We start from the raw sequence: 27,800 nt of genomic DNA, 5'->3' as shown, positions 1-27,800 counted from the left end.
TCATCTTTCCTCTTTTTTTCTTCACGTTAGAGAGAAAGAGAGAAAAGATGAACTGTGCAGCAAGTTCAGGTATAACGAACAGGCCTAGTCTCAGTAGTGATTTCTATATTTCTGGTTTTGGAAATACTAAAAAGTAGTATTTTTTAAATTTGGAATTGTATTATTAGAATTTGGGCGGGTATAATGTTAAACTTTTAAATTTTTCAAAATAATTCATCAAATAAGTTTTAGTTTGTGTTATTAAGTTAAGCTCACATCTTCTTTCAAAAGATAAGAAATTCACCAACCTGCAGTTGCAGGATGAAGAAATCTGAATCCATCAGCAACCAATGCCTTAGTCCAGCTTATATCTGGTATTGGCGAAGAATGTGAAAATTAATCTTCTCATCGCTGCATCGGCCACAATTGAGTGTCATAAATACTCAACTTGTATTGTGTTGGTGACGCTATATATGTATATCTCGTGAATAGTTCTACCATCAACCTGGAAGCCACCTTTTCCTAACCTCATGCTCTTTACCAAATCCTCATCGGGAGAATCCCCTAGTAAAATAAAATCCTGCAATTGATCTTGATTTCTTATTTCCAGAAGTTAAGAAAATATTGCTTCCACAGCCAACCCCTGTTCTTTGTCCTATTTAAACACAGGACACTACTGCATTGGTCTTAACTGGCTACTCGACGCGCGGCAGTAGCCAGTACGCCCTTGGAGGTTCGAGCCATGGAGGAGAAGAATTGTTTATACTTCCTATTTCAAACTTATTTTATCGTCTTGACTGTGCTCCCCCCGCCCCTGAACCTTGCGCCCTGTGCAAGGGCACCGACGGCATCGCCCTAATTACGGCACTGGTGCTGTGCTATGGCCCTAACCGCGCGCGTTTGGAGGTTAATTTAACCAATCACGATGCTTGAATCTATTCACTATCGTTAGCTATCGTTGGAGTGAAAAGATGCCGTATCGCTCTCTGAAAAGGGGCAAGAGCCACATCTCACCCTGCGTTCCGTGTTTCTGTGCATATGCGCGCATTTATCTATAGTATACGTAATGCCCGTATCACACTAGCGATTGGCGATTGCGTCTGCGTTTGCGTCTACGTCTTATTCGCTCAACGTGCGCGGACCGGTTCGGACGTGTTTCGTCCGGAAGGAAAATTTTTTTAAGTATTGCGACTGTTACTGTCTGCATTGATTTCCACTCAGATTTTTAGACTTCGCTACGCTAACAGTGATTCAGACTTTGTTAACAAACAGTGCAGCTATAAGCTACTCTCAGTTGGCAAAACATTCAGTGATTCAGTGGTAAAAGCTGGCCATATTGTCCTCGGAATAGAGGCAGGAGCCAATTAAACAAAAGAAGAAGAAGCGTCTACGTCTTTTGACCAATCAGAACGGAAATCGCGAATCGCAATCGCCAGCAGTTACATTCTGATTGGTCAAGAGCGTAACGCAAACGTAGATGCAATATGCAATCGCCAATCGCTAGTGTGATACGGGCATAACGTTTACTATAGAAAATGTGCGCATATGCGCGTTCTGAAGGTTCGCCCTGGCCATCTTTGGAGCTGTACATACAGCTCGAAGGCCATAAAAAGGAGAAGAAGAAGAAGCGCGTTATGGAACGTGGGACGTGGCCTGAATAAGAAGTGACTGAAAGAGTATCTGTTTGACGATTTCTATTTTCTATCCAGTCTCATGCCATGGAAAGTGATTAGAAACCTGTAAGTATGATTTATGTTGCTTTGTGTGAAATATTTTAGTCGATATTTTATTATAAAATACAGTTGTGTTTGTCTATAAAGTTGAGGTTAACTTGCTGGTTGGCGGTCGCAAAAGTACATGATGTTTTGTATGTTTTAATGTATTTCAACTAAGAGGTCTGTCATGATTTCTAAAATATCACCGATAATTTCACAAGTATATCGGTATTACGTTTCTTTGATTGAGTGAGAGACGACGACGTATCTTAATAAAAAAAATTTCACATTTGGACTTTGCGTTGCAATATCTCCGCTCGTAGGGCACGTAAGGGAAAAATAAAAACACTTCTTTATAAATCGACCCTAAGCTATCGATCAAGCCTACTTGTTAGAACTTATCCGTTCACTCGTTATTGAGATCTCAATATCTCGAGTACTCGCAATTCGTCGCGTCGCGTGAGTCACGGTGCGGTCTCGCTTCGCGTGTACTTGGTACCGTGTCTCGACATTGGAATCGGGGGGAAAAAAGGTGAATTTTTTAGCATCGACAATTTAAGTATTCAAAATTATGCACACGACTGAATCGAAATCGATTCTTAAATTGATATGTTTTTTGACAAAATGTTTTCTATGTCAAATCAATATCGATTCGAAGTATTATGCGCATTTCCTATCTCCAATTGGAACACCGTGGCATATTTTCTAAGTGAAAGGATTTATTTATAAAAATCGGCATCCACTACTCGACATGGGAGGTCCCAGATTCCATGATCTATTATACCTACACCAGATTCGGTGATTTTATCTGTTCTAGAGTTATATATGTATTAGATATTTCAAAACAATGGCACCTTGTGCTTTTGCCATTTTTTTGTGACTGGAAAAAACAAATCTTATATACTTTCTTAAAATCGCGGGTCACTGGTATTCCCATGTCTTTCAAATACAAATTCGGACAGGATTTCCTGTAAGAACTAAATTTGTATAGCACCAGCCCTTTATATCTCAAGCGGTCACGCGTAACAGTAGCTGTCGCTATCACCATCACTGAATACATGTCGATGATAGAATCCCTCTTTCATTAAGTTCCCTGTGTAACTGTTAGCTATATCAAACACCGTGAAAGCTAAGAGAGAACACAGAAAGAGCTGTCTTGCAGATAGTTTCTCTTCATCCAGGTTTTAACGTTCATTAATTTCAATACTGCCACTATCCAGCTATTTTGATCTATTCTACAAACTTTGCTAATATTCTGCTATAAATCTAAAGGACCGTCTACAATAGCCGTAAGAGAATGCAGTAAGATGTAAGCAGTAAGCTATTGACCAACCACAGTCAATTATTCTTGAATTGTAAAAATTCCATTAGTCAATAGCTTACTGCTTATGTCTTACTGCATACTTTTACGGCTATTGTAGACGGTCCTTAACGGTTCTTACACATCACTTTGTATGGAGTGTTTTTAAAAGCATCCAATGTCTAAGGGCTAAGAAAGTACTCACCACATAGACCGGCATTCATAGTTAGATCTTATATTTAAGATTGTCTTAAGTTTATCTTTAGATGCTGTACGACTCGTTTTATTGGCTACGAAGTATCTAAAGATGAACTTATATAAGACGATCTTATATATAAGATCTGACTGTGGCTGCGGTCCACTTGACGCTACAAATGGTTTGAAGCGTTCTTCTCTTTCTTTCTTCATTGAAAGAAAGGAGAAGAGGAATGCTTTGAAGCATTTGTAGTGTCAAGTGGACCGCAGCCTAGAAATACCGGCCATAGTCACCCTAATAATGCCAGAAACGACCCTTGGTAGTATGTGGAGGAGATGGCTCCCGTACCGCGTACATTAGAGTCTCTGGGCCGCGATTCTGTAACTCGTTATCCAGTATCGTTATCGTTATATTGTCGTTGCGCAGCTTTTTTACTATATAGTATACCTGCGTAACTGTAGTTATGAGCCCTTGCACACAAATTGCCGTAGCAGTAACGTAAGTACAATTCTTACGTTACTGCTACGGCAATTTGTGTGCGGAGACCTTTAGTCTTACTGCTTAAGTTTTTCTAAAGTTCGTGTACCAAGTGCTTAAGTTTGTGTGCTAAGGCCTTAGGCCCGGTCTACAATAAGTCGTATGTCGGAGTCGGATGTCGCAACGTAGCCAATGGTCCAATGAGAGAATTTCTTTTTCGGAAACGAATTTTTCTCATTGGACCATCGGCTACGTTACGACATTCGACTCCGACATACGACTCATTGTAGACCGGACCTTAAGCCTGCGGGGTACGTGATAACGTGATAAAGGGAAATAACTCGAAGGCGAACTCGACAAACCTTGAAAGCCTTGTGTCCACAATACTAGAAATCGCTTTGAGACCTTGGACGGAGAAAAAATTGACCAATCATATTTAAACAATTCAGCAATTGACTAATGCAATTGGTTAATTCTTTTTCCGTCCAAGATCTCGAAGCGATTTCTAGCATCGTGGACACAAAGGTTTAGATTCGGGAACATTTAGAGCATGTTATTCCGTTTGCAGTCTGGCTTGCAACATGTGGAGGGTAGAGATCCTTAACCAGAGATCAGACAAACCGTTATCGATCTATGATTAGCTCCGTCGCTTGGGGCGTAACCGGAAGTGTGAGAGAGAAAGATATATATAGCTAACCCCAAGAAATCCTAGCCGACTTAGGGCTGGTTGTTCCAGCCCGTTGGTAAACTACCTAATAGTTAAATCATATGTATGTCTTTGTTTATCCTTTACATTGGACAAAGATAGACATGTGTGATTTAACTATCAGATAGCTTACCAATAGGTTGGAACAACCGGCCCTTAGCCATAAGTGTCCGTCGAGCTAGAGTTCGGAATACCCGGGTATCCGAGGATCCGCCTGCTCTCCCATTACCCGTTGTATACAGATCTGGACCGGTTCCGCGGCTACCCAGGGATAATTTGGGTTAGGTATCCATGCGATGCGGGTATCCGTACAATATAGGTACAGTTGATTATTCTTCTCACATTCGACTGTAAGTGTCTATCTACAATAGGTGTTTTAAGCCCTAAGCCTTAAGAAATTGTTCAATCACAAATTGAATTTGAGGAGAATAATTGACTGTGATTAGTCAATTTCTTAGGGCTTAGGGCTTAAAACACCCTTGTAGATGGTCATTAATTGGTCAATTTCTTACGACTTACGACTTACGACTTGCGACTTACGACGTTACGATTCGACCAATGTAGAACCGGCCCAAAGCCGTAGTCGTAGACATAACGCTTGCGCACAATGGAGCACATATGATCACTTATTGCTGCATAAAAGCTAACGGCATAGTATAAGTATACACAGTAGAGACACTGAACTTGTTTAGTGGTACTCAATTTTCAGTGCGCATCCATCGGTTTATCCTACCAGGAATATGGCAGCCTGTATGTAAGACAAGAAGAGAGATACTCTCTCTCGTTCTCTCTAAAGCGTTCATAAGCCCAGGAAGATGGCGGCGAGTCATGTGACCTGGGACCCATTACATCAAAGGTGCGGACTCAGTGTCACTACTGTATGTACTTATACTGTGCTAACGGCTTCTTCTTTTACTTCTTCTTTTCACGTTAACAGCAAAAGCTAACGGCTAAGGGCCAAAGCACATAACATGGCGTAGCGATATACGACAGTCGATATAGTCGTGGACGTAAGTAACGCACAAGGATTGACGTTAGCGTATGTCGTATCCGTCGCGTGATGCGACGCGATGGATACGCGTCGTCAATCCTTGTGCATTGATTTCCGATATCGACTTACGACTTACGATAAGTAAATGCCCATCTACAATAGGTGTTTTAAGCCCTAAGCCTTAAGAAATTGTTCAATCATAGTTGAATTTGAGGAAAATAATTGACTGTGATTGGTCAATTTTTTAGGGCTTAGGGCTTTAAAACACCTATTGTAGACCGGGACTAAACGGTTACGACAATCTTTGTGCTTTGGACCTAAAGGGTCTCGCACACAAAATTGCATAGGCTGCATATACATAGCATAAAGGCCGGTTTTCACATGCAATGATTGGTGGCGCCAGGCCGCGCCAGTCGACTAACGCCAGTAAAAATGCAAGTGTAAACACTTGATACAAACTGGCGCTAGTAATGTGGCGTTTACTGGCGGCTATTGGCCAAAGCATGTAACCTCAAATTCTGAGGTTATATGCTTGCTGTCATTTACTGTGTGTTTAATAAATGTTAAATATTTTTCATATTATACGCCAATTACTGTGTAAATACTTGTGAGTTTGCTAGTCGGTTCTGGCGCCAATGAATGCCAGTCAGTTGACGCCACTAATCATTGCGTGTGAAAACCGGGCTTAAGACCGCTAAACCAAGCGTCTGCGATACGCTTTGCGGTATTTTAGATCCATAGGACACTCGCTGTCGCGCGTTGTCGCACCTCGCCACGCGACAGCGCGCGGCAACCGCGCGGCAGAAACGCCTCGTGTGAACAGGCTCTAACGCTTCACGACTTTCACGTTTCTTGCCTATTCTCGCCTTCATGACGTGAAGTTCACGTGTCGCCTGCATGCCGCACCGCACGTGCGCAGAAATAAATCAATCCTCCGAATGTTTCCGAGTCTAGCCGAAGTTTGTCGAGTGTAGACGTAACTCTCCCGTCCCGCGTTATCGTACCCCATCCGCCCTTTGTCCATTTTTACATACGAGAAAGGATGCCATCTAGCGGCGACCCAGAAACACAGAATATGTTACGTAATACAGGAGGATATAACTCAAATATATTTTGCAATTAAGGGTCGGCAGGAGACACGGTGGAGACCTCTGTCGGGTTGGCTTAGCTGCGACTCGCTGCGAGTCCGTATTTTATTTATTATAAATTTTTAAGAGCCAAAATGCAAAATTGGGTTCTTTACCTCCCTGCATTATTATATAAAGAGTATATGAAAAAAAATTCACGAATCTATGTAACTTATTTTATGAGAAATATGGATATTACGAATCCGTAATTCGTAATATCGATATTTCTCATAAAATAAGTTACATAGATTAGTGATAGATTTTTATATAATAATGCAGGGAGGTAAAGAGCCCGATTTTGCATTTTGGCTCTTAAAAATTTATAATAAATAAAATGCGGAGTAAAGTGTAGTTTAACGTGCACTTAGTGCATAAAGTGCACCTGAGTGCATCTGAGTTTGCCTGGGTCTCCTGCCGACTCTTAATACGCAATCTTTTTCCAAATTTAATTTTGCAAATATTCTGTTAAAATAATTCGCCATAACGCTATTTTGCTGAAACACTATTTAGAAACAAATTGTGCAAATATTTATCAATATTTATCAATATTTTAAATTTTTATAAGTATTGCAAATATTGAGACATAAATGCAGCATTCCCAATTTCATCCAGAGATTTCATCGTATAATTTTATAAATCTTTTCCTATTAGGGAAGAGATCCCATAAGTTAAGTGTTTTAAATATATTCCGTATTAAACTCCAAATTAAATGGATACTGTACTTCTCCATTACATAGTCAAAACGTGTAATGCAAAATTGTGGTTTAATCCGGCACAAATACACGAGTATCAGTTCGGAGAGAACGAAATGGGATTGAATTTAATGCGCTACCTTAAATCCTTTATGAGAAGCTTCTACACGCCACGGGATCCAACTATGTCTCTCTCGTTTCCGTCAGTCTCTATCCTCGACATCCATTACATCGCTACCTAGTAAAGCTACATAATTTAAGAGAATATTTGAATAGCGTTTTACACTGCTTACAGCTTGTACTTGTGGAGAACTTTATTCCAGGACTTCTGCGGCTGATAAATAGGTACTAATGCTCTTATCGTTAATGATTTCGTGCCGTTGTGCCGGATTGTATTTGTGAAAATTTAATACCCGATGGTGTTGTTGTCCTCACTAGAAATTGAGAGAGTGGTCTTACCTCAATCTGATGAAATAATGATGCGAATAAAATTAATTTCATACTAGTGCAATCCGGGTGTGGAGATAGCGAAAGAATTTTAGCAAATGTTTCTTATTTTTGAAAATATTCTGTACGATTTTATGATAATCAATCAATAATAATAATATATTAAAGTTTTTTACATTAAAAATAAAAATTCTTGTATTTTTGTTTTCCATAATCAATGATGAGAAAGATAATTATGCCATATGTAATAAAAATAAATATAATATTATATTTCAGTAAATAAAAACTGTTCAATTATTTTTGAAGTTTCTAAGAATCAATTTATCATTATTTTTTATCGATATATATGAACATCGAGTGTTCTCTCGATATATCGCCTATTCGATATGACCGACCGAGTCAACTACGGACTACGCATATACATACCAGATGCGTCTCAGTCTCATGCGTCAGCATCGCCGCCATTTTGTGTAACAGCTGTAGTTCGGTGATCGCAGTCAAGTAAGGTCAGGTCGAGCTGGTCGAGTCCGTTGCAGTCCGTTGCGAGAGAATTACGAATTACTTGTGATTTGTGCGGTGACCAATTCGGGTTCCGTACGAGACAATGTTGTGCTATTGCGAAAACATGTAATCGCAAGCAGTGCGATCAGTGATCTTAAAGTAATATGAATACTAGTTTTACATAAACGTTCTGTTCAATGGTTCAATACACTCGCATTCAGGTACGACAATGTCGATGCTCTAAGATGAACATTATTATTTTATTTCAAATATATAAATTTGATTATGTTATGTATAACTCTTTTGTACATATTTCTTGATGAAAACATTTGTTTTCATCAAACATTTGTTCTTTCCAAGCACAAGACCTTGAAAGTTATATTGAATTTAACGCATTAATATATTTCTATAACATTCTATTTAATTATCATATAGATTTTATTGTAGTGTGCATTTATGTATTATTGTGTACTTAGATTGATTATGCGCTTCTATATTAGAAAGTCTGTTAATCTTTTTTGATGAAACATATACGTAATGCTAATGCATAATGTTTACATAGATAATGTGTTAACCTTTTTACCTTAAGTTATTTTTTTTCACAAATGCTTGAAAATATTGCTCTTGAATTATTTTAATATAATATAATCTATAATTTAATATGTTATAGAAGAAATAAGTGTGCTGGTGACATCTCGATATGGCTCGAGTTCAATTATATGAAAGAGCTGTGGTCATCCATACAGTAAGTAGATACTTATTTATAATTATATACGTAAGATTAACAAGAGAACTTTAGGTTATATATATAGGATTTAAGACTTCATTTATATTTTACATTTAGTTATTTGGTTAGGTATTTCTTGGTGTCAGTTATACATGCAAATGTTTTGGACTTATTTAATCTTTCTTTCGAAATTTAATTATGTATAAAATATATAAATCGAAAAAAGCCAGTTTGTTATATTATATTATGTTAATACTCATTTTAATGTCATGTTTTTAAGTAAGAAATTCTGTCTTACTATATTATTCAATGCAGATAAACATAAATTTAATTTTTATTACAAAATGTGGTACACATGACATATTTAACATGTTTCAAACTATAACCATACATATATAGTTTTTACTTTTTAAAGTTGTCTCTTATCCTTTGAACGTCATCTTGAACTATTTTACTTTATCTACGTTGTTGAAGTATTTTGCTACTTAAAGTCGTTTTATTAGTATTTTTATTATTATCAAGAGACATCGTGTCTCACGCCAAATATAGTGAAGCAGATTGTATGAGAGCACCTTAAGAATACTTTGAATTATATTGTAATCTTATTAGCTATCTATTCAAGTAACCCATTAAAGTGATCTGGCAATTGTGGTTGATAACATGACAGATAGTGTAGTTGCCAATTGTCCAAATGTAAAGCTAGATTTTAGACCACAAGGTTTTAATCAATACGTTATGTGAATAACATGATACAATATATGTATAATAATATGTACAACAGTGGCTGCATTCAGAAAAATACAATACATTAGATATACATTATCTGTGTGAATAATGTATAGATCTATTAATCAGATTGTTCTTCTATTTGATTATTCAGTTTGTTCAATTCCATTATCTCAATTCTTTATGCTAGGATTAGGTGCTTTTTCTTTAGCGACACAAGTCGACACAAGCTCCATTCTATCTTTTTTCAACATCTAAGCTGCGTTCTATTTATCGCTCACAATGCTCGCGAGCATCATTTCGCTCTTTGACAAACAACAAGGATGAAATGATTCCACGAGCGTTGCGAGCGATAAGTGGGACACACCCTAGTAAGAAAGATTGAGTGACGCTTGTGTCGACCTGTGTCGTTAACTGGAAAGCACCCATTTAGCTACAAAGTGATTTGCAATAGTCGGTATAGTAGGAAACGTGAAATAACTTGAGATTCCTACTTTACCATTGCAACATTGTAACTCATTCAAATGATAAGGAAGTTACAAGTTGAGAATGTAATAAAATGTAATGTTATAGTAATCTAATAATAACATAATAACATCGACCTATAGTATAAACTGTGCGATCTCTATTTTACTCGTATATGAATCCGGTCCTCAAATATGAGTGAGCAAATAGTCGCACATCATCTCTATCTCTATCTGTGCATCTGATTGGTCTAATTTTCAGTCACTCAGGAACGTAACTGCCAATGTTCGTTTTCTTCGCTGATTCTGCGACAAAAAATTTAAGAGAAAAAAAATGTTAAAAATTAAATAAAAACATACTTTTGCATTAAATAAACATGTTATTATTACTTATTTAATTTTCACTGAAAAACATGATTTGCACAAGGCTTTGCAAACAGATGTTATGGCTCTGACTAGAAAAAGACAGATATTGGTCGTAATCGCATACTGTTCTTCCTGCACATTGAGAAACATTTTCGATTTGCGTCGCGCTTCCATACTATAGGTCGATACATAATAATAATTTTATAATTACTACAATAAGAATAAATTTTATAATGAATAAATAGCATCCACTTACTTTCATCTTATTTACAACATAATAATTATTTTTATAGTTTATGAGAAACATCTAAATTTAAGCGCACGCACAATTTCCAAAATGGCGACAGGTCATATAATTTGAGATAATCTACATCAAAGATATTGACGCTCAGTGTCAGAACTATGCACAGACCAGGGCTTGGAATTAGGTGCCCTTTTCAGGCCGATTTCTGAAGGCGCCATTATGTAGCATCGAGCGCCATTATGTAGCATCGAGCGTTGAGCGTCAAGCGTCAAACACGCGCGCAGCACCCTTGCGCAGATGTCCAAACGTGCAGATTTCAGCGTCTTGATGCTGAAATCTGCGCGATTTGCATGTTTATACATCTACGCAAGGGTATTGACGCTTGACGCTCGACGCTCCCAAAGCACCTTGAGGCCGACGCCTATCCCCCCCATCGCTGGCTCAACGGCCGAGCCGCCGATCGCGCGTGTGACGCCGCCGTGCCTCAGGAACGTATCTATATGAGAAATAGGGATCGTACCATCTGCCAAATTGTCATAAAAATATTTTTTTTGCTAAATAGTTTTTATTTTCATAAAAAATTAAACTAAATTTTTTATTATTACTTATATATCACAAATATGATTATAATACATAATACATGTATAATAGATTACATGTATAGTAATACATGTAATCTATTATATATGTATTATGTATTATAATGTATTATAATAATATATTTGTGATATATAAATAATAATTACAGTTTTAACAATAGCTTTCTGCATCACCCGTGAGGTACTATTGTTGATGCTTTTTTAAGAATGGTTTCTCCAGTAGGCTTATTCCATCGAAAGATCCATTATTGTCTTCGCTGATACGAAAACTAATTTTTCGTTGTTAATACGAACTAGTTTAGGCTGTAGCTCCGAATGGGTCACTTCTCCGATTGGAATGAACCTTTGCAGGTGATATTGTCACGATACCTAGAGGTTATTTATCAAGGTCCTATCTTTGGGCTATCTATAATTTTCTAGATTCTGGCCTGACAATCGTAAACAAGGCGTGCGGCGTTCTACCTCAGGTATGGCGCATCTGTAACGTGTTCCGCATATAATTAAATACTTTTAATTTAATTTAATTTTTTTACTTTCAACGTTTCCCCTGCTTTTGGGGCGGAACTACTTTCATCGTTGTACGGTTCCACATGGGTTTGCATCACACGAAGCGAGGTTTACTCCGCACTTCCCTCTGCTTTTGGGGCAAAACTACTTCTATCGTTTTACGGTTCCACATAGGTTTGCAAGTTTCCACGCGAACCGAGGTCCACCTTCCCCTTGCTTTTGGAGCAAAACTACTTTTATCGTTGTACGGTTCCACATGGGTTTGCAAGTTTCCACGCGAAGCGAGATCCACTCCACACTCCCCTCTGCTTTTGAAGTGAAACTATTATCGTTGTATGGTTTCACATGGGTTTGCAAGTTTCCACGCGAAGCTAGGTTCACTCCACACTCCCCCCGCTTTTGGGGCAAAACTACTTCCATCGTTGTACGGTTCCACATGGGTTTACAAGTTTCCACACGAAGCAAGATCCATTCCACACTGTCCTCTGCTTTTAGAGCAAAACTATTTTCATCGTTATACAGTTCCACATGGGATTGCAAGTTTATACGCGAACCGAGGTCTACCTTTCCCCTGCTTTTGGAGCAAAACTACTTTCATTGTTGTACGGTTCCACATAGGTTTGCAAGTTTCCACGCGAAGCGAGATCCATTCCACACTGCCCTCTGCTTTTAGGGCAAAACTACTTTTATCATTGTACAGTTCCACATAGGTTTGCAAGTTTCCACTACCTCTGCTGCAGGGAGAGGGGCGTAGCCTCTTCTTTGTCTACGTGTGTACTGTCTATACACACATATTAGCTTCCTTTAGTACTTTAAAGACATAACACATAACTTTGATAATATATGTCAAGGTCAAGATCATTTAAGCTGTTAAGTCTTTTTTTGCTGATTTTTACTACTTTCAGTGATATTTTTGTTTATAGTTTTTAAACCATTCAAAACCTACGTATGGAACCTTGACATATGACCTTAATATGATCTCTTGAAGCCATCTCCAAAGGTTCATACAAATCGGAGGGGTAGTCCATTCCGATTGACCCTATCTAAGGCATATATGTAATACTCTTATATTGGTAGTATCGATTGAAACCATAGACCTAGGAAGAGATAGACGGAGCGTAAAGTGAGACTATGGGCAATAGGGGTCCAGAAATCGACGCGAGGGGAAAGAGACCATTCTGGACAAATTTCGGTCAGACTTAAAAACATTTGGACACTCGACAGCATACGGACAGCACACGACTGGTTGTCGCTTTGATGTGTGTTGCCAGTATGTGGAGGGGATACGCTACCAGACCAGTGCATGCTAGCGCATTCTCTCCACATCCTCGCAACACACACCAAAGCGACAACTACGTGTGTTGTTCGTATGCTGCCGAGCGTACGAATGTTTACTAGGTTAAACATTCGTTACCAAAGTTTGTCGAGATGGTCTCTATTTCCCCTCACCGCGCTTTTACCTACCCTGTAAGCTTACGCTCCGTACGAGGGGGCCCATGGACATTATACATTCTGTGATTCCCGGGGCCTCCTCACATAAGTGCCAAGAGGAACAGAAGGGGTTTTAGCCGGTAAGAGTCCGGCATAACCATTCGCCCCTCCCCGGGGGCGGGGGATTCTATGAGGATTTCTCCCCCGTTACCAAAAAAAGGCTTACGCTCCGTCTATCTCTTCCTAGGTCTATGATTGAAACCTGACAAAAACATTACGATGCAGACAGCTTCCTCCACCCCACAAATGTCGAACAAGGTGCGTTGCATTTGCAATTTTTATTAACTCGAATCTCTTTTAGGTTATGTTATAGTCACGTCGCACTTACGCAAAACAATCAAAGTCCGGTACGCTATCTCTCTCTCTCCCTCCCTCCCTCTCCCTCTCTCTCTCTTCCTTTCCCTCTCTCTCTCTCTCTCTCTCTCTCTCTCTCTCATTTGTGCAAAACAATCAAATCCTGGTATGTCATCTCTCTCTTTTGGCGCCCGATCCATTTTAGGCAAGATACGAAGCTAGAAATGTAGGAGTATATGTTTTAAGGCAGGTTTGATCAACTTCGAGCTTCAAAGTCACGACGTTTTCTTTTTCCATTCACAGAGAGTGGAGAAAAGGGGTTCCTTTGCTAAATGAAATTTAGCAGACATGATTTATCCAGGAACCCTTTTCCCTGACTCTTCGTGAATGGAAAGGTAGAAATGTGATTCCGGAAATCGAAAGTTGACAAAGCCTGATCTAAGATATGACACGTGTCCTGGACGCCACTTGAAGAGGGGCGCCACTGAGCAGTTTTTATTAATCCAATATGGCCTGACGCGAGTGAGAAAGGTAGCAAGTCCTAATCGCCTGCAATGCGCATACGCAGATATCGTCGTTGCCATGGTTATCTACTGTTTGGCAAGAGAAGGGTAAGATCGCGCTTAGAACATATATGTAACCATGGAAACGACGATTTTGCGTATGCGTATTGCAGGCGATTAGGATTTTACTTTCCTGTTGGACACAGGCTCGTTCCACGGGAGGTATAGGCAATTTCCCATCCAGTTATATATATTCTAAGTCCAATGCATTGAACTATAACCATACTGAAAAGAGCATTTCTTTGTTCTTGAGCGATCAAGCTGTATGAAAGAGATAGTTGAACGGGTACCATGTTATCCTTGTCTGACTACCTGTAGCAATCACCTGACTCGATATACCCACTCCTAAGAACATTTATCTTCGCAAGTATTTTCTACACACTGAAGCATTTTCTCATAACGCACTGCACACAAACATGAAATTTTTTTGTTAATAACTTTTTAACGAATAGCGAGCGATGGCTAAAACCTTCTGAAGGTCACTCGGGGTCATGACCTTGACAACATATATCAAGGTCATTAAAATCGGTGTGAGGTCGCCAAACTTTTTTTTGTTAATAACTTTTTAATAAAAAACGAGCGACGGCTAAAACCTTCTGAGGGTCACTCAGGAGGGTGACCTTGACAACATATGTCAAGGTCAAGGTCATCGGAGGTGCCTCTCCTATACTGCATAATTACCGGATTCTGGAGTGACGGCAATTTACCGACATTTACAGTATCGAATTTTCTTCGGATTGGCTTTACAGAATTAAAAACCCATTTACATACGTTTAAAATATTATGTACAAGAATAATGAGCGGGATGATAAACTTAAGACTAAGAATTTAAAAAGTTAAAAAATTATATTTAATTATACTACTTGGTGTCACATTTTTTGTACCTAGAGCTGTTAGTTCGTGGAAACGTTCGCTTAATATACAAGTTATATAATTTATGTGTAAAAATCGAAAGTGTCTCGAGTTTCGAATTAGATCAAAGTACAGCATTGAATCATTGAAGCTAAGTTTAAAAGTCTAATAAGAAATATTTTTATAAAAGATTTTGTTTTTATATTTTTTAATTCAGTAAAGCCAATTCGAAAAAAATTCGATGCTGTAAATGTTGATAATTCGGTTTAAAAATTTTTTTTATTAAGCGGTATTTATAATTAACGTAGAGAATCTAAGCCGATTTTTAGTACTTTTTGAATTTAAAAAAAAAACCTGAATTTGAGAAAGTTATAGCTTGCTAAAGTTTCTTTGATGACGGCAACTTCAAAGGGTATGACGTCATTTCTTATATAAGAAATTATATAAGAAATGACGTTACAGCACATTTTTGTGTACTATATTTTCTTCAATTTTGAAGATATTGCAAAAATTCAAAAAGTTTACAAAGAAAGTATGCCATGATCTATCAGACCGCTCAATAAAAAAAATTTATGTTAAAACCGAATTATCGTTACTTCAGGATTCTTTTTAAAAAATCAGTCAAACACATTTAGGATTGTCACAGAAAATGAATTTTGAGATTTCCTAACTTTTCCATGTTTTGTAGTTCGATAATAGAGAATTTTCTATGACTAACATGTAATCTTAAATTTTGATATTTAGAAGCAAGGATTGCAGGAATAGGTTATATTATTAGAAGCAACACAAATTTACAAGTTTAGTAACATAATATAATCCTGAATGCAAAGTTAGGCCGACAAAAAATAAATAAATATTGAAAAATAGAATACAGTTATGAGGAAAAAAGATGATTGAATAAAAGTACTGAATAAAAAGTAAATTTTAATTATTTTGTTGATTACCATTGCAAGAGAAGAAGTAGAGAAACATGAAATAAGAAATGGACGCAAGAGCGTTTCAAAAGTGCTTCCTCGTAGTAACACATAAGAAATGACTTGTAAAGTGCGTGAATTTTGAACGCATTTGACTATAAATATTAAATATGATATTTAAAAGATTATAAGTACTGTTTAGAATAAGACAATTTATGGAAATTGTGAGCAAAGTTTAACATTCAAGGCTTTTATATATTTCCCTGATTTTTTTTTAGGTTTTTCCTGACCAATTTAACATGCCTTTTCCTGGTTTTCCTAATTTTCCAGATCTGTGATGATTCTGATATTAGCTGCGTTTAATTGAAAAAAGTAGTTTAGTAAGCGGTTAGTGGTTCTTTAATGTTATTAATTTATATCAGGCCTGTCTAACCAGAAGCGAAAGAGCCATCGATCTCACTCTTACCGCTTCAGACTTTCACCACTATCATGTTTTTCCGTAGCAACCGATGTAGTTTGATTGATGCCGTACGGCGTCGTGTCGTAAACGTTCTTATTTACTTACAACGCTTAAAGCAGTATGGTATTGATCATAATGTCTCGCTTTGTGTTGTGCGACTTCTTCAGACAACAATGCAAATTATAATGTCATTTTGCATACGCGTTGTAACGTAGAAGCAGTAAGTGATATTTCAAAAAACGCACGATGCTCGTAAAGGCCCCCGCACAATGAAAACTATAATGAACAAAGAACAGATATTAAATATTAGGACTAAGGAACAGGAATAAAACTGGATGCACAATGAAAAACACAGGCAATACATTTTTAATTTATCGAAAGCCATGCATCAATGTTAGCTTTATTCCTGATTCTTTAGTCCTAAGTCCTAATCACTAATATCTGTTCCTTGTTTCTTATGTTTTTCATTGTGCGCGGACCTTAAGACAAGTTAAGAACAAGCGTCGAGTGGGAGAGTGGGGGGAGCCGAGCCCGAGCTCCGAGGAGTGCGAGGTAGGAGAAAGAGTCACGAGTGGGGCCGTGGCTCAGCGCGTGTTAGTCAGGCTTGGTTTATACTTTATACCATTGAAATCAGCTACAGAGTGGAATGCGCACGCCGTTGTTTTGCTTCGGCCACAGTTACTCAGCTACGTGAGTGCAATAATTGCTTGCGAATAAGGCTTTCTCTGTCTATCTGAGATGTGCTGATGACGTGACTAATATGCTAACAGTTATTATACTAAGTTTTAAAAATATTTTTACGAAAATATATTGAAAAAATGTTTTGTTAAATAAAACTGAATTTCAAGAGAACATAAAAAATTTTATAGAATTAAAAATTGTAATTAAAGTTAATTTAAATGTTTTTAACTTATAGAAGTAAAATTGAATGAGAAACTAATTGTTAGTAAAATAGAATGTTTTTTGATAACTATCTCGATAGTACACGCAAGGAAGAGATAGCTTTGTCCGCTATGACGCACAGTCTGACCATTTTATCAAATGGAGGGGGATAGGCTATGCGCGTTCCAGCACAGTCTAGCTATTACACAGTTGCAACACTTGCAATACAGCGTCGGCACCTTTGATGTAGATGATCCTAAATTACATGACTTGTGAACATTTGGGAAATTGTACACGCATTTAAATTTGGATGCTTTTGATAAACTAATGCAGATAATTATTATGTTATGAACGAGATGTGATAAAGTAAATGGATACTGTATTATTATTAAATTATATTATAACTTTTTATAGGATGGCAGTGTGCTCTAGTGATAAAGCATTACTCGTAACCACAAAGAACCGGGTTTGAGTCTATTTGATTACATAATATTCCAAATTACATTCTCTCTCCCCCCACGAGAAATTAACGGAGGACCTCTCGTGCGGAGAATCTGGTCTGTCTTTTGAAAGAGACATTAAATCGTTAGTTCACACATAGCTGGCAACTGTTATGTGTATCCCTCTATTTGCCACTATGTTAGGATACTGCTGTAGGTTAATCACCCGCACATCCAAATTTAAAGCGATTATTGAAACCTAGGAGGCCCTATGTTCTACTTAGAAATTAAAGGAATTAATCATTATCGATCATAATTCTCGATTAATGTTAAACAAGATGTTATTTGTACACAAGAAGCCTCGATATTTTACTTAAAGTTGTAATAATTAAATAATAACATTAATTAATAACTATAACATTAATCCTTATGACAAACAAGTAATACAGAATTGAGTAATAAGGTAATAGATTGAGTAATAGTTGAGTAATAGTTGAGTTGAGTAATAAGATAATTAGATTATAGAAGACGAATGAGTGTAGCCATTTTCTCCATGGTACAAACCGATGCATGCGCAACCTACTAGCCGACAGAAATGATTAAACTTGATTATTTTCAACTTTTCTGAGTATATTTCGTTTGTAAATAGTTTGTGATTAATTGTGAGTCCGTTTTTAACGTTTGTGATTAATTAGTTTTTTTTTTGTAATTAACTGTTTTATTTTAGTCTTAATGTCAGCCGACACTTTTTAGTAATAAATAGATTTTGTGATAACTGATAACTGTAATTAATAGGAAATCGTTTGTGATTTACAAATATATCAGTGTACCGTTTGTGAATTAATAAATTTCCTAATTATTTACAAAATAAGTTTAGTTAATAATGTACTGCGCATGCGCGAAGTTTACTCAGGGCTCCTGCACACAAAGAGTGTGTCGATGCGTTATGCGCACTGTAATACTAACTGGAAGGCGCGCTAGGCCTGTCTATGCGATATGAGAGAGAGCATGCCAAGGTGTCTCGAGCAGCACTCTGTCCTTGTTTGGTCTTCTTGATCGGCTTGTACTTCATCCTCACTTCTTGACTACGCTATGGGCTAGACAAGAAGAAGAGAGGAACTTGGGACTTCTCTCTCATATCACTCGCCTACCGTGGATTTCTATAGCAACGTGCGTTTCAGTTAGTATATTCAGTTAGTATATTTCACTGGTTACGCGTGGCGGAAGTTGGTGCGGTAGCTAATTACTTCTCACCTTTCCGGAACTAGCGGGAGATTATTGGCCACGCGTTCTATGAGCAGGAGGTTCTCACAATGGAAATACCGATTTTTTTCAAAGGGATGTTTCACCTTCTAAACATTGAGAAAACCAGCTAAAAAAAATGGGTCTAATATTTTTTTATTCTCTACAACATGTTCAAAGCCCATCAAAATCGGTGACACTTCTGATCGTTTCCTTGTCAGTAGTTTTAGAGCAGCTGTCATATCTTTTTACAATCTTTTGATTATATTAAAAGATTGTAAACAAACGTGATATGACAGCTGCTCTAAAACTACTGAGAACTTCTGCTTATAGGCGCGTGGCCAATAATCTTCCGCTAGTTCCAGAAAGGTGAGAAGATTGTCCATGGCACAACCTACGCCACGCGTCGACGCGCTCTTTGTGTGCAGGAACTCTGAGTACACTTTGCGCATGCGCTGTACAGTTATTAACGTATTTTGCAAATAATTAAGAAATTAATTAATTCACAAACGTAACACTGGTATATTTGTAAATTACAAACGATTTTTTATTAATTACCAGTTATCACAAAATCTGTTTATTACTAAAAAGTGTCTGCTGACATTATGACTAAAATAAAATTGTTAATTACAAAAAACTAATTGATCAAAAATGTTAAAAACGGACTCACAATTTATCACAAACAATTTACAAACGAAATATACTCAGACAAGTTAAAAATAATCAAGTTTAATAATTTTTGTCGGCTAACTTCACGTAGGTGTATGCGCACTAGGAACTTGTGACATTGAAAATAGCAGTGTGTCACAACCATGGTATATCTAGACTGAGCGTTTGCCTTTATTTGAGGAGTGGGGGTATAGGAGCAAGAGAGGCACTCTGTTTAAAGACCGTTCTTTCTAGCTTGCATGGGCGTTCTCTCTCACTTGTACGCGTTCGAACGAGAGAGAACGAACGGTCTCCGTAGCGTGCAATATAAACCTATGCTGGACGCTGGATTTATGTTCCGGAGATCCGGGTTCAATCCCAGGCAGGTATTTTAAATCCTGCGGGGGTTTTTGTCGGGAATCTGGCAATGGATACTGGGTGCGCGTGTCTCTGGAATTTTTGGGGAACGCCACCAAGAACCTTCCTTCTAATAAAGGATTACCCTCCACCTTCCCGGATATAACGGAGATGGTGGAAAAAGAGGAGGTCTTGGCGCTACCGGGCCCGTTGAGGTTGCCAGTCCCTCGGGCCTATATTAGTTGGCTCTACTATCCGCTTGAACTTTTGGACTTTTCTTCTTATATAGTTTATGTGCAAACCACAGAAGTCTATGTGCATTTATACCCCCACTCCTCAACACTCGGTTTAGATATACTATGTCTATGGTCGCAATTATGTGGTGTTGGCGACAGAAGTTTGATTAGTTTATGGGATAGAAGGAAAGGAGTTTTTTTTTTATTTCTGCGATTCAAGATTAGAAAATTTTATTGCCCTGAAGCAGATTTAAGAAAGTAAAATTAATTTATATATTTTTCAGCTTGATATAGAAATTCAAGATGGGGCGAAGATTAAGGAAGAGCCAGCCGATACGACATCGAATACCGATGCAACCAAAGATTCGATGTTAGTTAGAAATTGTTTTAGTTTAATCGATCATGACTATCATTGCGACGAATCATCATTACCTAAAAAGGATACTTTGTATAAAGACATAAATAACACAGATATAAATAATACAGAAAATGGTCATTCGTCGAATGATGATTCCGTACATTCAAATGATGTAAACAAGACTGTTAATATAGCGCATACAAGTGCGAAACCGAAAGAAGAAATACATAACACCTTATTACAATTTAACAAACAAGAGTGTTCCAATGAAGTCTCTAATAATAAAAACACTAATGTGTTACGCACAACTACGAAGAATGTTAAGGCAAAAAGAAAATCAAAACGTCGGCGTAAAACGCCGTCAGAGTGTAATGTATGCTTTAGAACGTTCTCTTCTGGTCGAAATTATGGATACCATTTACGATATTTTAGTTATAGCGATAATAACATCTGCAGATTTTGTAACAGACATTACGTAACAAAAGGACTATTACAGACTCATGTGTGTCTTCCTGATGTGTGTAAAAACACATATAGATACAAGTGTCATTTTTGCACTCGTACTTTTCGCAAAAAAGTATTATTACAATCTCATTTGTTTCATATACACGGTGAATTAATAGATTGTAATAACGAAATAAAACACAAGACTTCCAGATCCAAGAACGTAAATACACCTCCTGAAGATGCTACTTTAAGAACTGGTGCAAATGGAGAATCATATTCGAATAATCTCAGAGAAGATAATTTTAAATCAGAGGAGATAAATACTACACTTACAAATAACGTTAATAAATCACCCAATGATGAAATATCGCCAACTACTAAAAGATTACGGCAACCAACATTAACGGAATACCTTGAACTTTGCAAAAAGAAACGCGATATTAAACTCAGTCCAAATAAATTGAACTTTGTGAAAAATGATTTTCCAAAATCAGATAATCTCCCAAAACAAACGACACCTTCCACTCTGGAACGAACAACTGTAAAACATGAAACGCCTAAAAAGCCATTTGTAAGATTACATGCGGATTTTGAAATGATGAAATCTTTTCTGGAGAATCTTTCCGATACGGTTGTCAAAGATAAAAGACCGAACCTCCTGACCAAAAGTCGAAGAAGTAACACTATTTCATATGATCGTGAGGTACCCTACCGTTTACGATCTCTAGGTGGACATTTCTCCATGGAAATAGATCAAAATATAGGAATAAGGAGAAGAAACAGGACTCGATTTAACATAGAACTTAAAAGGAAACAGAATGCTATTGATGAGGCAGACAAGGTAGATCCTGAAGTAGATTTGAAAATTGTTAGAGCTCGTTTTAATTGCAAGGAGTGTACAATTCCTTTAACAAGATGTGATGAACGACCAAGAAATTCTTATCAGATTTCTACGATTGATACCATGAAAAACACTTCTCTCACTACTCAATGCAACTCTACATTGGTTGAAGAAAGTGATGCAGGAAATAATATGGCGCTCAAGGACTTAGAGGTTTCTGTGGAACGTTTAATATCTGTTCCCAATATAAAAGTAAAGACAGAATTGGACGTCGAGACACATAATAACAATTGTTTTTTGTGTAAAGTCTGTAAAAAGACATTTTCTTCAAGATTGGACAGACACGTACATATTAAGTCGTCTCATATAGCATACATGTCAAGCATATGCGATGCGCGATATACACAGAAGCATAAATTACTTCAGCATTACTTATCTGAACATCTATTTAAACAAAATCAATGTTGCATTTGTTACATGTTATTACCCGATTATGAAGCCCTGATGCAACACTTAAATGTTCACTGTCTGAAGTACATTCAAAGAGAGGACGATAAATATCCAATAGATATTGAGTTAAAATGCGATTTGATAAAAAAATCTCTTACGTGTCTACATTGTAACCAAAAATTCTCGTCACAATCATCTTTAGAGGCACATCAAAGTTGTTGCATAGTACAAGAAGAAATGGAAAAAGATCAGCAAGAATCTACTGAAGAAGCAAGTGCACATCCGAAGGACATTCCTGAGATACAGCACGGGCAGAACACCGATGAAATCATACTCACGTGTGATGAAATAATTAATCCAGATGATTCGAGTGAAACTTTAAATAGCGACTGCGTAGAAGAAAAATCAAACGAACATCAAACATCGCTTCATAGTGAAAAAGAACCGGAAATTAATGAAGCTAATCGAAACGTTCTTGTTAATAATAACTTAAGTGAGGAGAAAATCGAAAGTGTCAACAAATCACAAGACTCTAAAAAGCTTTCAGAAAATAACAATTCCGCAATTAGTAATCAGAATACTGCGAATACGCAATTGGATGACACTACAAGAACTATGACTTATCCCTGCGATATATGTGGAAAGCAATTTCACAATCCCAAGAATTTGGAGATACACACACGCAGCTTTAGTTTTAGTACCGATATCTGTCCAATGTGTGGCACTGGATTCAGTTCTAAACGACTTTTACAGACACATATCTCTGCAGCGCATGTACAACAGATTTCACAGACTTATAGTTTTCATTGCGTATTCTGTAATCAAGGTTTTCTAAAAAAACACGATCTTCGGCCTCATATATTGCACTTACATAGTCAACAAGTGCTCAACACGCTCGCGTGCAATTATAATGTGAGTCAAGAGAAATCCGATAAGTCATCAGTTATCCATACCAAGATGTGTAACGTTTGTAATTTAGTATTTGAGACTAATGATCGTTACGTAGAACACCGGATGTACTATTACAAAAACCATACATTCACATGTTCACTTTGCGCGCAAAACTTTCAGGGATTGTACATGTTTAATCATCATACCAAACTTATACATTATTCGGAAGAAAAACGCAAGGCATATAGTTATATCTGCGAAATATGCAACGAGGGATTCAATCATGAGAATCATTTTTATTCGCACAATATGCACGTTCATTCGAATGAAGTGAATTTAGTTGAGACTGCAAAAGAAGAAAGAAATTCTAACGTCCAGGAGAAAATTGGAAATTCTTCAACGGACCAACAAAAACAAAATAAACAGCTATCAAACGAGTATACTTGCGAAATTTGTCAACTGAAATGTATAGACATGGATGATATGGTAAAGCACAGAGAACTTTACTCCAATGATGGCGATTTTAGATGTGACAAGTGTAAAAGAAGATGCAGAACAATTCATTTACTTGATCAACATAGGAAATTAACTCACTTATATCGTGATATTTATAATAGACATGCGTGCCACGTTTGTGATGAAGTTCTGGAAACTGTTACTGCGTTAAACTGTCACGAGAAACATTTTCATTCAAATATTACTGATAATAATAAGGATAATTGGAAAAATTGTGATCAGATGTCATCTTCAAACATTACATCCAAGATAACGGAGCATCCACGTAAATCTAAAAATGATACATGTACGGAAACTAAATACAATTGCGTGTTCTGCAACATGAAGTTCCCCACTGCTAACACTGTCCAAACACATATTGTACATGTTCATATGGATGATATGATAGCTAAACGAGCTATTTTAAAACTTACTCTTCCCATTGTTAATAACGATGACATTCAGAAACAATTACTTGAAGCTGATCCAGCAACATCGGTAGCATCGATGTCATCAGCATCGACATCTGAAGATAATTCAACTCAACTTCTTCAAAGACCAATGATTCAACGGCCTGTCTATAAACTCTTAGGTAATACTACGGCTAAAAATACGATAAAGAAGTATGATAGAGCTACTATCGAATTATTAAAGAAAGCTGCACGTTCGAAAAATAATAAAATTACAGAGAAGACTTCGATTCCTGCAATTCCATGTATTAACAAATCTAAAGATATTTCGACAGTTAGTACTATTGCACCAAATACAGAATCAAAAACGAATACTTTAGTTTCTCTATCCACTGGACTAACAACTTTTAGGACCGTCGCACCAAGTAAATTTGGAAACAACACTTCAGTTCTTTTATCCACTGGAGCAACAATATCTAAAGCTATTGTAACAAATACTGAATCCAAAGATAATACTTTAGTGCCACCATCTGGATCAACTAATGATCTTCAAAAAAGTTCTGACGTGTCTTTAAAATCTGGGTCAATGAATAAACTTGAAGCTAAATCAATTTTATTGGCGAATAGATGTATAACAAATAAATCCAAACCAGAACCTTTATTAACTGAACCTTCACCTATATTCAGACGTGTTATGCCAGAAAAATGCAAAAGCAATGAAATTACAAATCAGAAATCTGAATCAGTGAACGGTTACTGTCATGGTTATTCATGTCCGTTATGTCCGCTAGAATACCCATCTTTGATGTTTTTCCACGCTCATCTGAAATACGCTCATGCAGATGCCATCCGAATTATTGAAAAGAGGAGAAATCGAGAAAGGAAAGTTGGTGTGATAGAATGTTTATTGTGTCCATGTAATTTCACTATTGAGACCAAGTATAAAAAACACTTGAGAAATTCTCATACGTATTATGTGTATATCCCACATTCTCAAGAAAAGACAAAAATCAATAACGAGCGTAATCCTCTAGCAAAAAAGACGAACATCAATAGAAAAAGCACCATTCCTGAAACAATTACTGTAGATGACGTTCCTGAAACAATTACTGCAAATGACGTTCCTGAAACAATTACTGTAAATGATGATGATGATGCTAACATCAAGAATACATCAGATCAACAGGCAACTGAAGTAACAGCCACGCCCGATCACGGAAGACAGAATGAGAAAATTGGTAAATTGAGAGTGAGGTCTTTTGCAAAGATCATTGAAAATTTATCTGCGGATTCTACATTGAAACTGTAGACTACGCAAATCTCAAACCATTTTGATACTAGATTTACCATAAAAGTTCAAGTTTCAGCAATTCAGTTAATAACGCATATGCCAATTTATAATATACTTAAATAACGATAACAAAATATTTCAGCTTTGATAATTTGTTGCAGAAAGCTACTTGAATGACAAAAGAAACTTATTTGTTTCATTGTGAATATATAATTAGTATCGAATACTGATTAATTACATCGATTGTTTTACCAAAATGAATATACGTACTATTATATTATTTAATGAAACAAAAAATTAAGTTACAAACAAATGCGATAGAAGTTAGTTATGCGATAACTTAGTTATTATCAATTTGTATGGAGCTTTTTGAATAGTAAGAAGGTTGATAAGTAGCGTTAAATATATTTATATCCATCTTAAATCATAAGCGCCCATTAGGATTTTATATTATATTAATCTTGCGTTAATTACTATTATTGTAAGCTGAGTTAAATATGTTGATTATGTAATACTGTAAATTTATCATTCATTATTTATGTTGGCAAATATAATTCTTGAAATTAAAAATATGACTAAAGTTTAATTTTAAAAATCTTATTATTTCTTAATATTTTTAAACTTTATTATATACAAGGATGTGTGTAAGATTAATTACTGACTTCTTTTATAAATAATCTTTTATAAATTTGTGGTTTTTATGTTTGGATTGTAAATATACTATTGTACCCACAATTAAATTTTGCTTATCAGTGTATCTATTAAAAATCTACTATTAAAAACTAATAAAAACTTGAAATTCGTGAATTTGTCAATTTGTGAATTTTATTATAATTCTTTGTAATTGTATTGTATAACGTTTTAGCTCTGTCTTTCTTTTCACCTTTCTTCTCTTTTCCATCCTTCTTTTTTTTACTTTCTATTTTTTTTCTGTTTCTCTTCTTCCTTTCTTCATCTTTCTTTTTTCTTACTTTCTCTATTTTCTCCTTTCTCCTTTCTATTTTCTTTTTTCCCCTTTTCTTTCCTTACACTATTTCTTCTATTTTTTTAGTTTAGCAGATGTATAACTATTAGATTACTACTTAAAATATGATTAGATTTACACGAAATTTATTAAATCATAGTTTATGTATCATAGACATTTGTTATATTAACCCTTTTAATGCTATGAATGAGTTTACACGTCTGCTGCATTGGTCATTGCGAGCGTTATAGGCATCTTTACGTTAGGCTATAATAGCAATCAAAAGTATCAAACAAAAGTACAACACACAGGCAGTAGTACCTATATTTCGCGCACGATTTATTCGTAAAAAATGTTCAGCATTAAAAGGGTTAATAAATGCCATTAATGTACTAGAAAGATTCTTTTTTTTTAATTTCCTATTCTTTCAACAACAGAGCAAGAAATTAGTGGTAAGAAATTATGTTTGTTTATTTTTGTATCAGATGATTTTTAACAGATATAAAAATGCGTTTAATAATAAAGAATTTTATGAAAATCTTGAAATCTGAGAAAGGTTTTCATACATATATTTGTCATATTGAGCATAAACATGTATTTTATCATTGATTTTTCATTTGTTCGAACTTATGATTTATTTTATGTATTGCGCCTGAAGACGCGAATTTCGGACACTTCGTCACGCGAATCGAAATCTGAAACATTCTGTATATGGATAGCGATTTGTAGGTAATTATTACTGTGTAGTTAATAATTTGAAGTCTAATAATGGAAAATTGTAAAGCGTGTAAAATACATTTGGGATATATTTAATTGTATGTATGAATGTATGTATACTCCGATGCAGTTTATACCTACATACGCATCCACACAAACACACACATAATATATATATTATACACACACACACATATTAGATTTAATAATTCATATACTAGTAGTTATAATTATTAATTGAATTATTGAGTGAATATATTGATCATAATTAATGTAACCTGTTTAAAAATAAAGACGAATTTCTAAGAAAACAAATTTTTTAAATACCTGAATCACAAAGTGTAACCACGTTATTTTCATAGACATGTTTTTATATAAATAAGTAATTTAATTAAAATCTTTTAACTTTTTATTAATTGATATATAATATATAATATAATATATAACATAATTATTAATTGAACAAAAAAGCTGATCCATTCTGCAACCTGCAGCTTTAAAGGACAGGGTTTGTAAAGAATGTACAGCAGTAGGATTTTTTAGCGCAACGTAGCTATTTTAAATGGACGATAAAGAAAAAATATATTTTCTTAGATATCCAGAATCTCTGTTTTAATCCGTCTTGATTTATGTGAATTAAGCTGGAATTATGGATAAAGCGCGTTGCAAAAAAGAGACCGAATATCGTGGTCTGCGAATTTTATTACACTATCTGACCCGACTGACATGGATTTTCACTACTCCCCAGGTTGCCTATATTCGACATAACGGCCGTAAAAGTCTTATAACGGTT

General features: G+C 36.2%; 1 protein-coding gene across 3 annotated transcripts; it reads left to right on the top strand.

The window, feature by feature from the left end:
- The first annotated feature begins 1,631 nt into the window (after window positions 1-1,631).
- On the top strand, window positions 1,632-26,209 carry LOC112467534 (zinc finger protein 91-like). Of its 3 annotated transcripts, none has more exons than XM_025036212.1 (3): window positions 1,632-1,718; window positions 8,802-8,876; window positions 20,428-26,208. In XM_025036212.1, the coding sequence occupies exons 2-3, from the start codon at window positions 8,832-8,834 to the stop codon at window positions 25,342-25,344; spliced, it is 4,962 nt and encodes a 1,653-aa protein (XP_024891980.1). In that variant the 5' UTR covers window positions 1,632-1,718; window positions 8,802-8,831; the 3' UTR covers window positions 25,345-26,208. The 3 variants fall into 3 exon arrangements, with proteins under 3 accessions (XP_024891980.1, XP_024891979.1, XP_024891981.1); XM_025036211.1 differs by lacking the exon at window positions 1,632-1,718 and adding an exon at window positions 8,100-8,352; XM_025036213.1 differs by lacking the exons at window positions 1,632-1,718; window positions 8,802-8,876 and adding an exon at window positions 16,788-17,028 and having other exon boundaries at window positions 20,428-26,209.
- The last annotated feature ends 1,591 nt before the right edge of the window (window positions 26,210-27,800 follow it).

Source organism: Temnothorax curvispinosus, unplaced genomic scaffold, assembly GCF_003070985.1.
Source record: "Temnothorax curvispinosus isolate PA1 unplaced genomic scaffold, ASM307098v1 QBEX01017496.1, whole genome shotgun sequence".
In the NCBI taxonomy this organism is placed as follows: Eukaryota; Metazoa; Arthropoda; class Insecta; order Hymenoptera; family Formicidae; genus Temnothorax; species Temnothorax curvispinosus.
The sequence above is the reverse complement of the archived record's forward strand: the minus strand, read 5'-3'. Positions and strand labels throughout refer to the sequence as shown.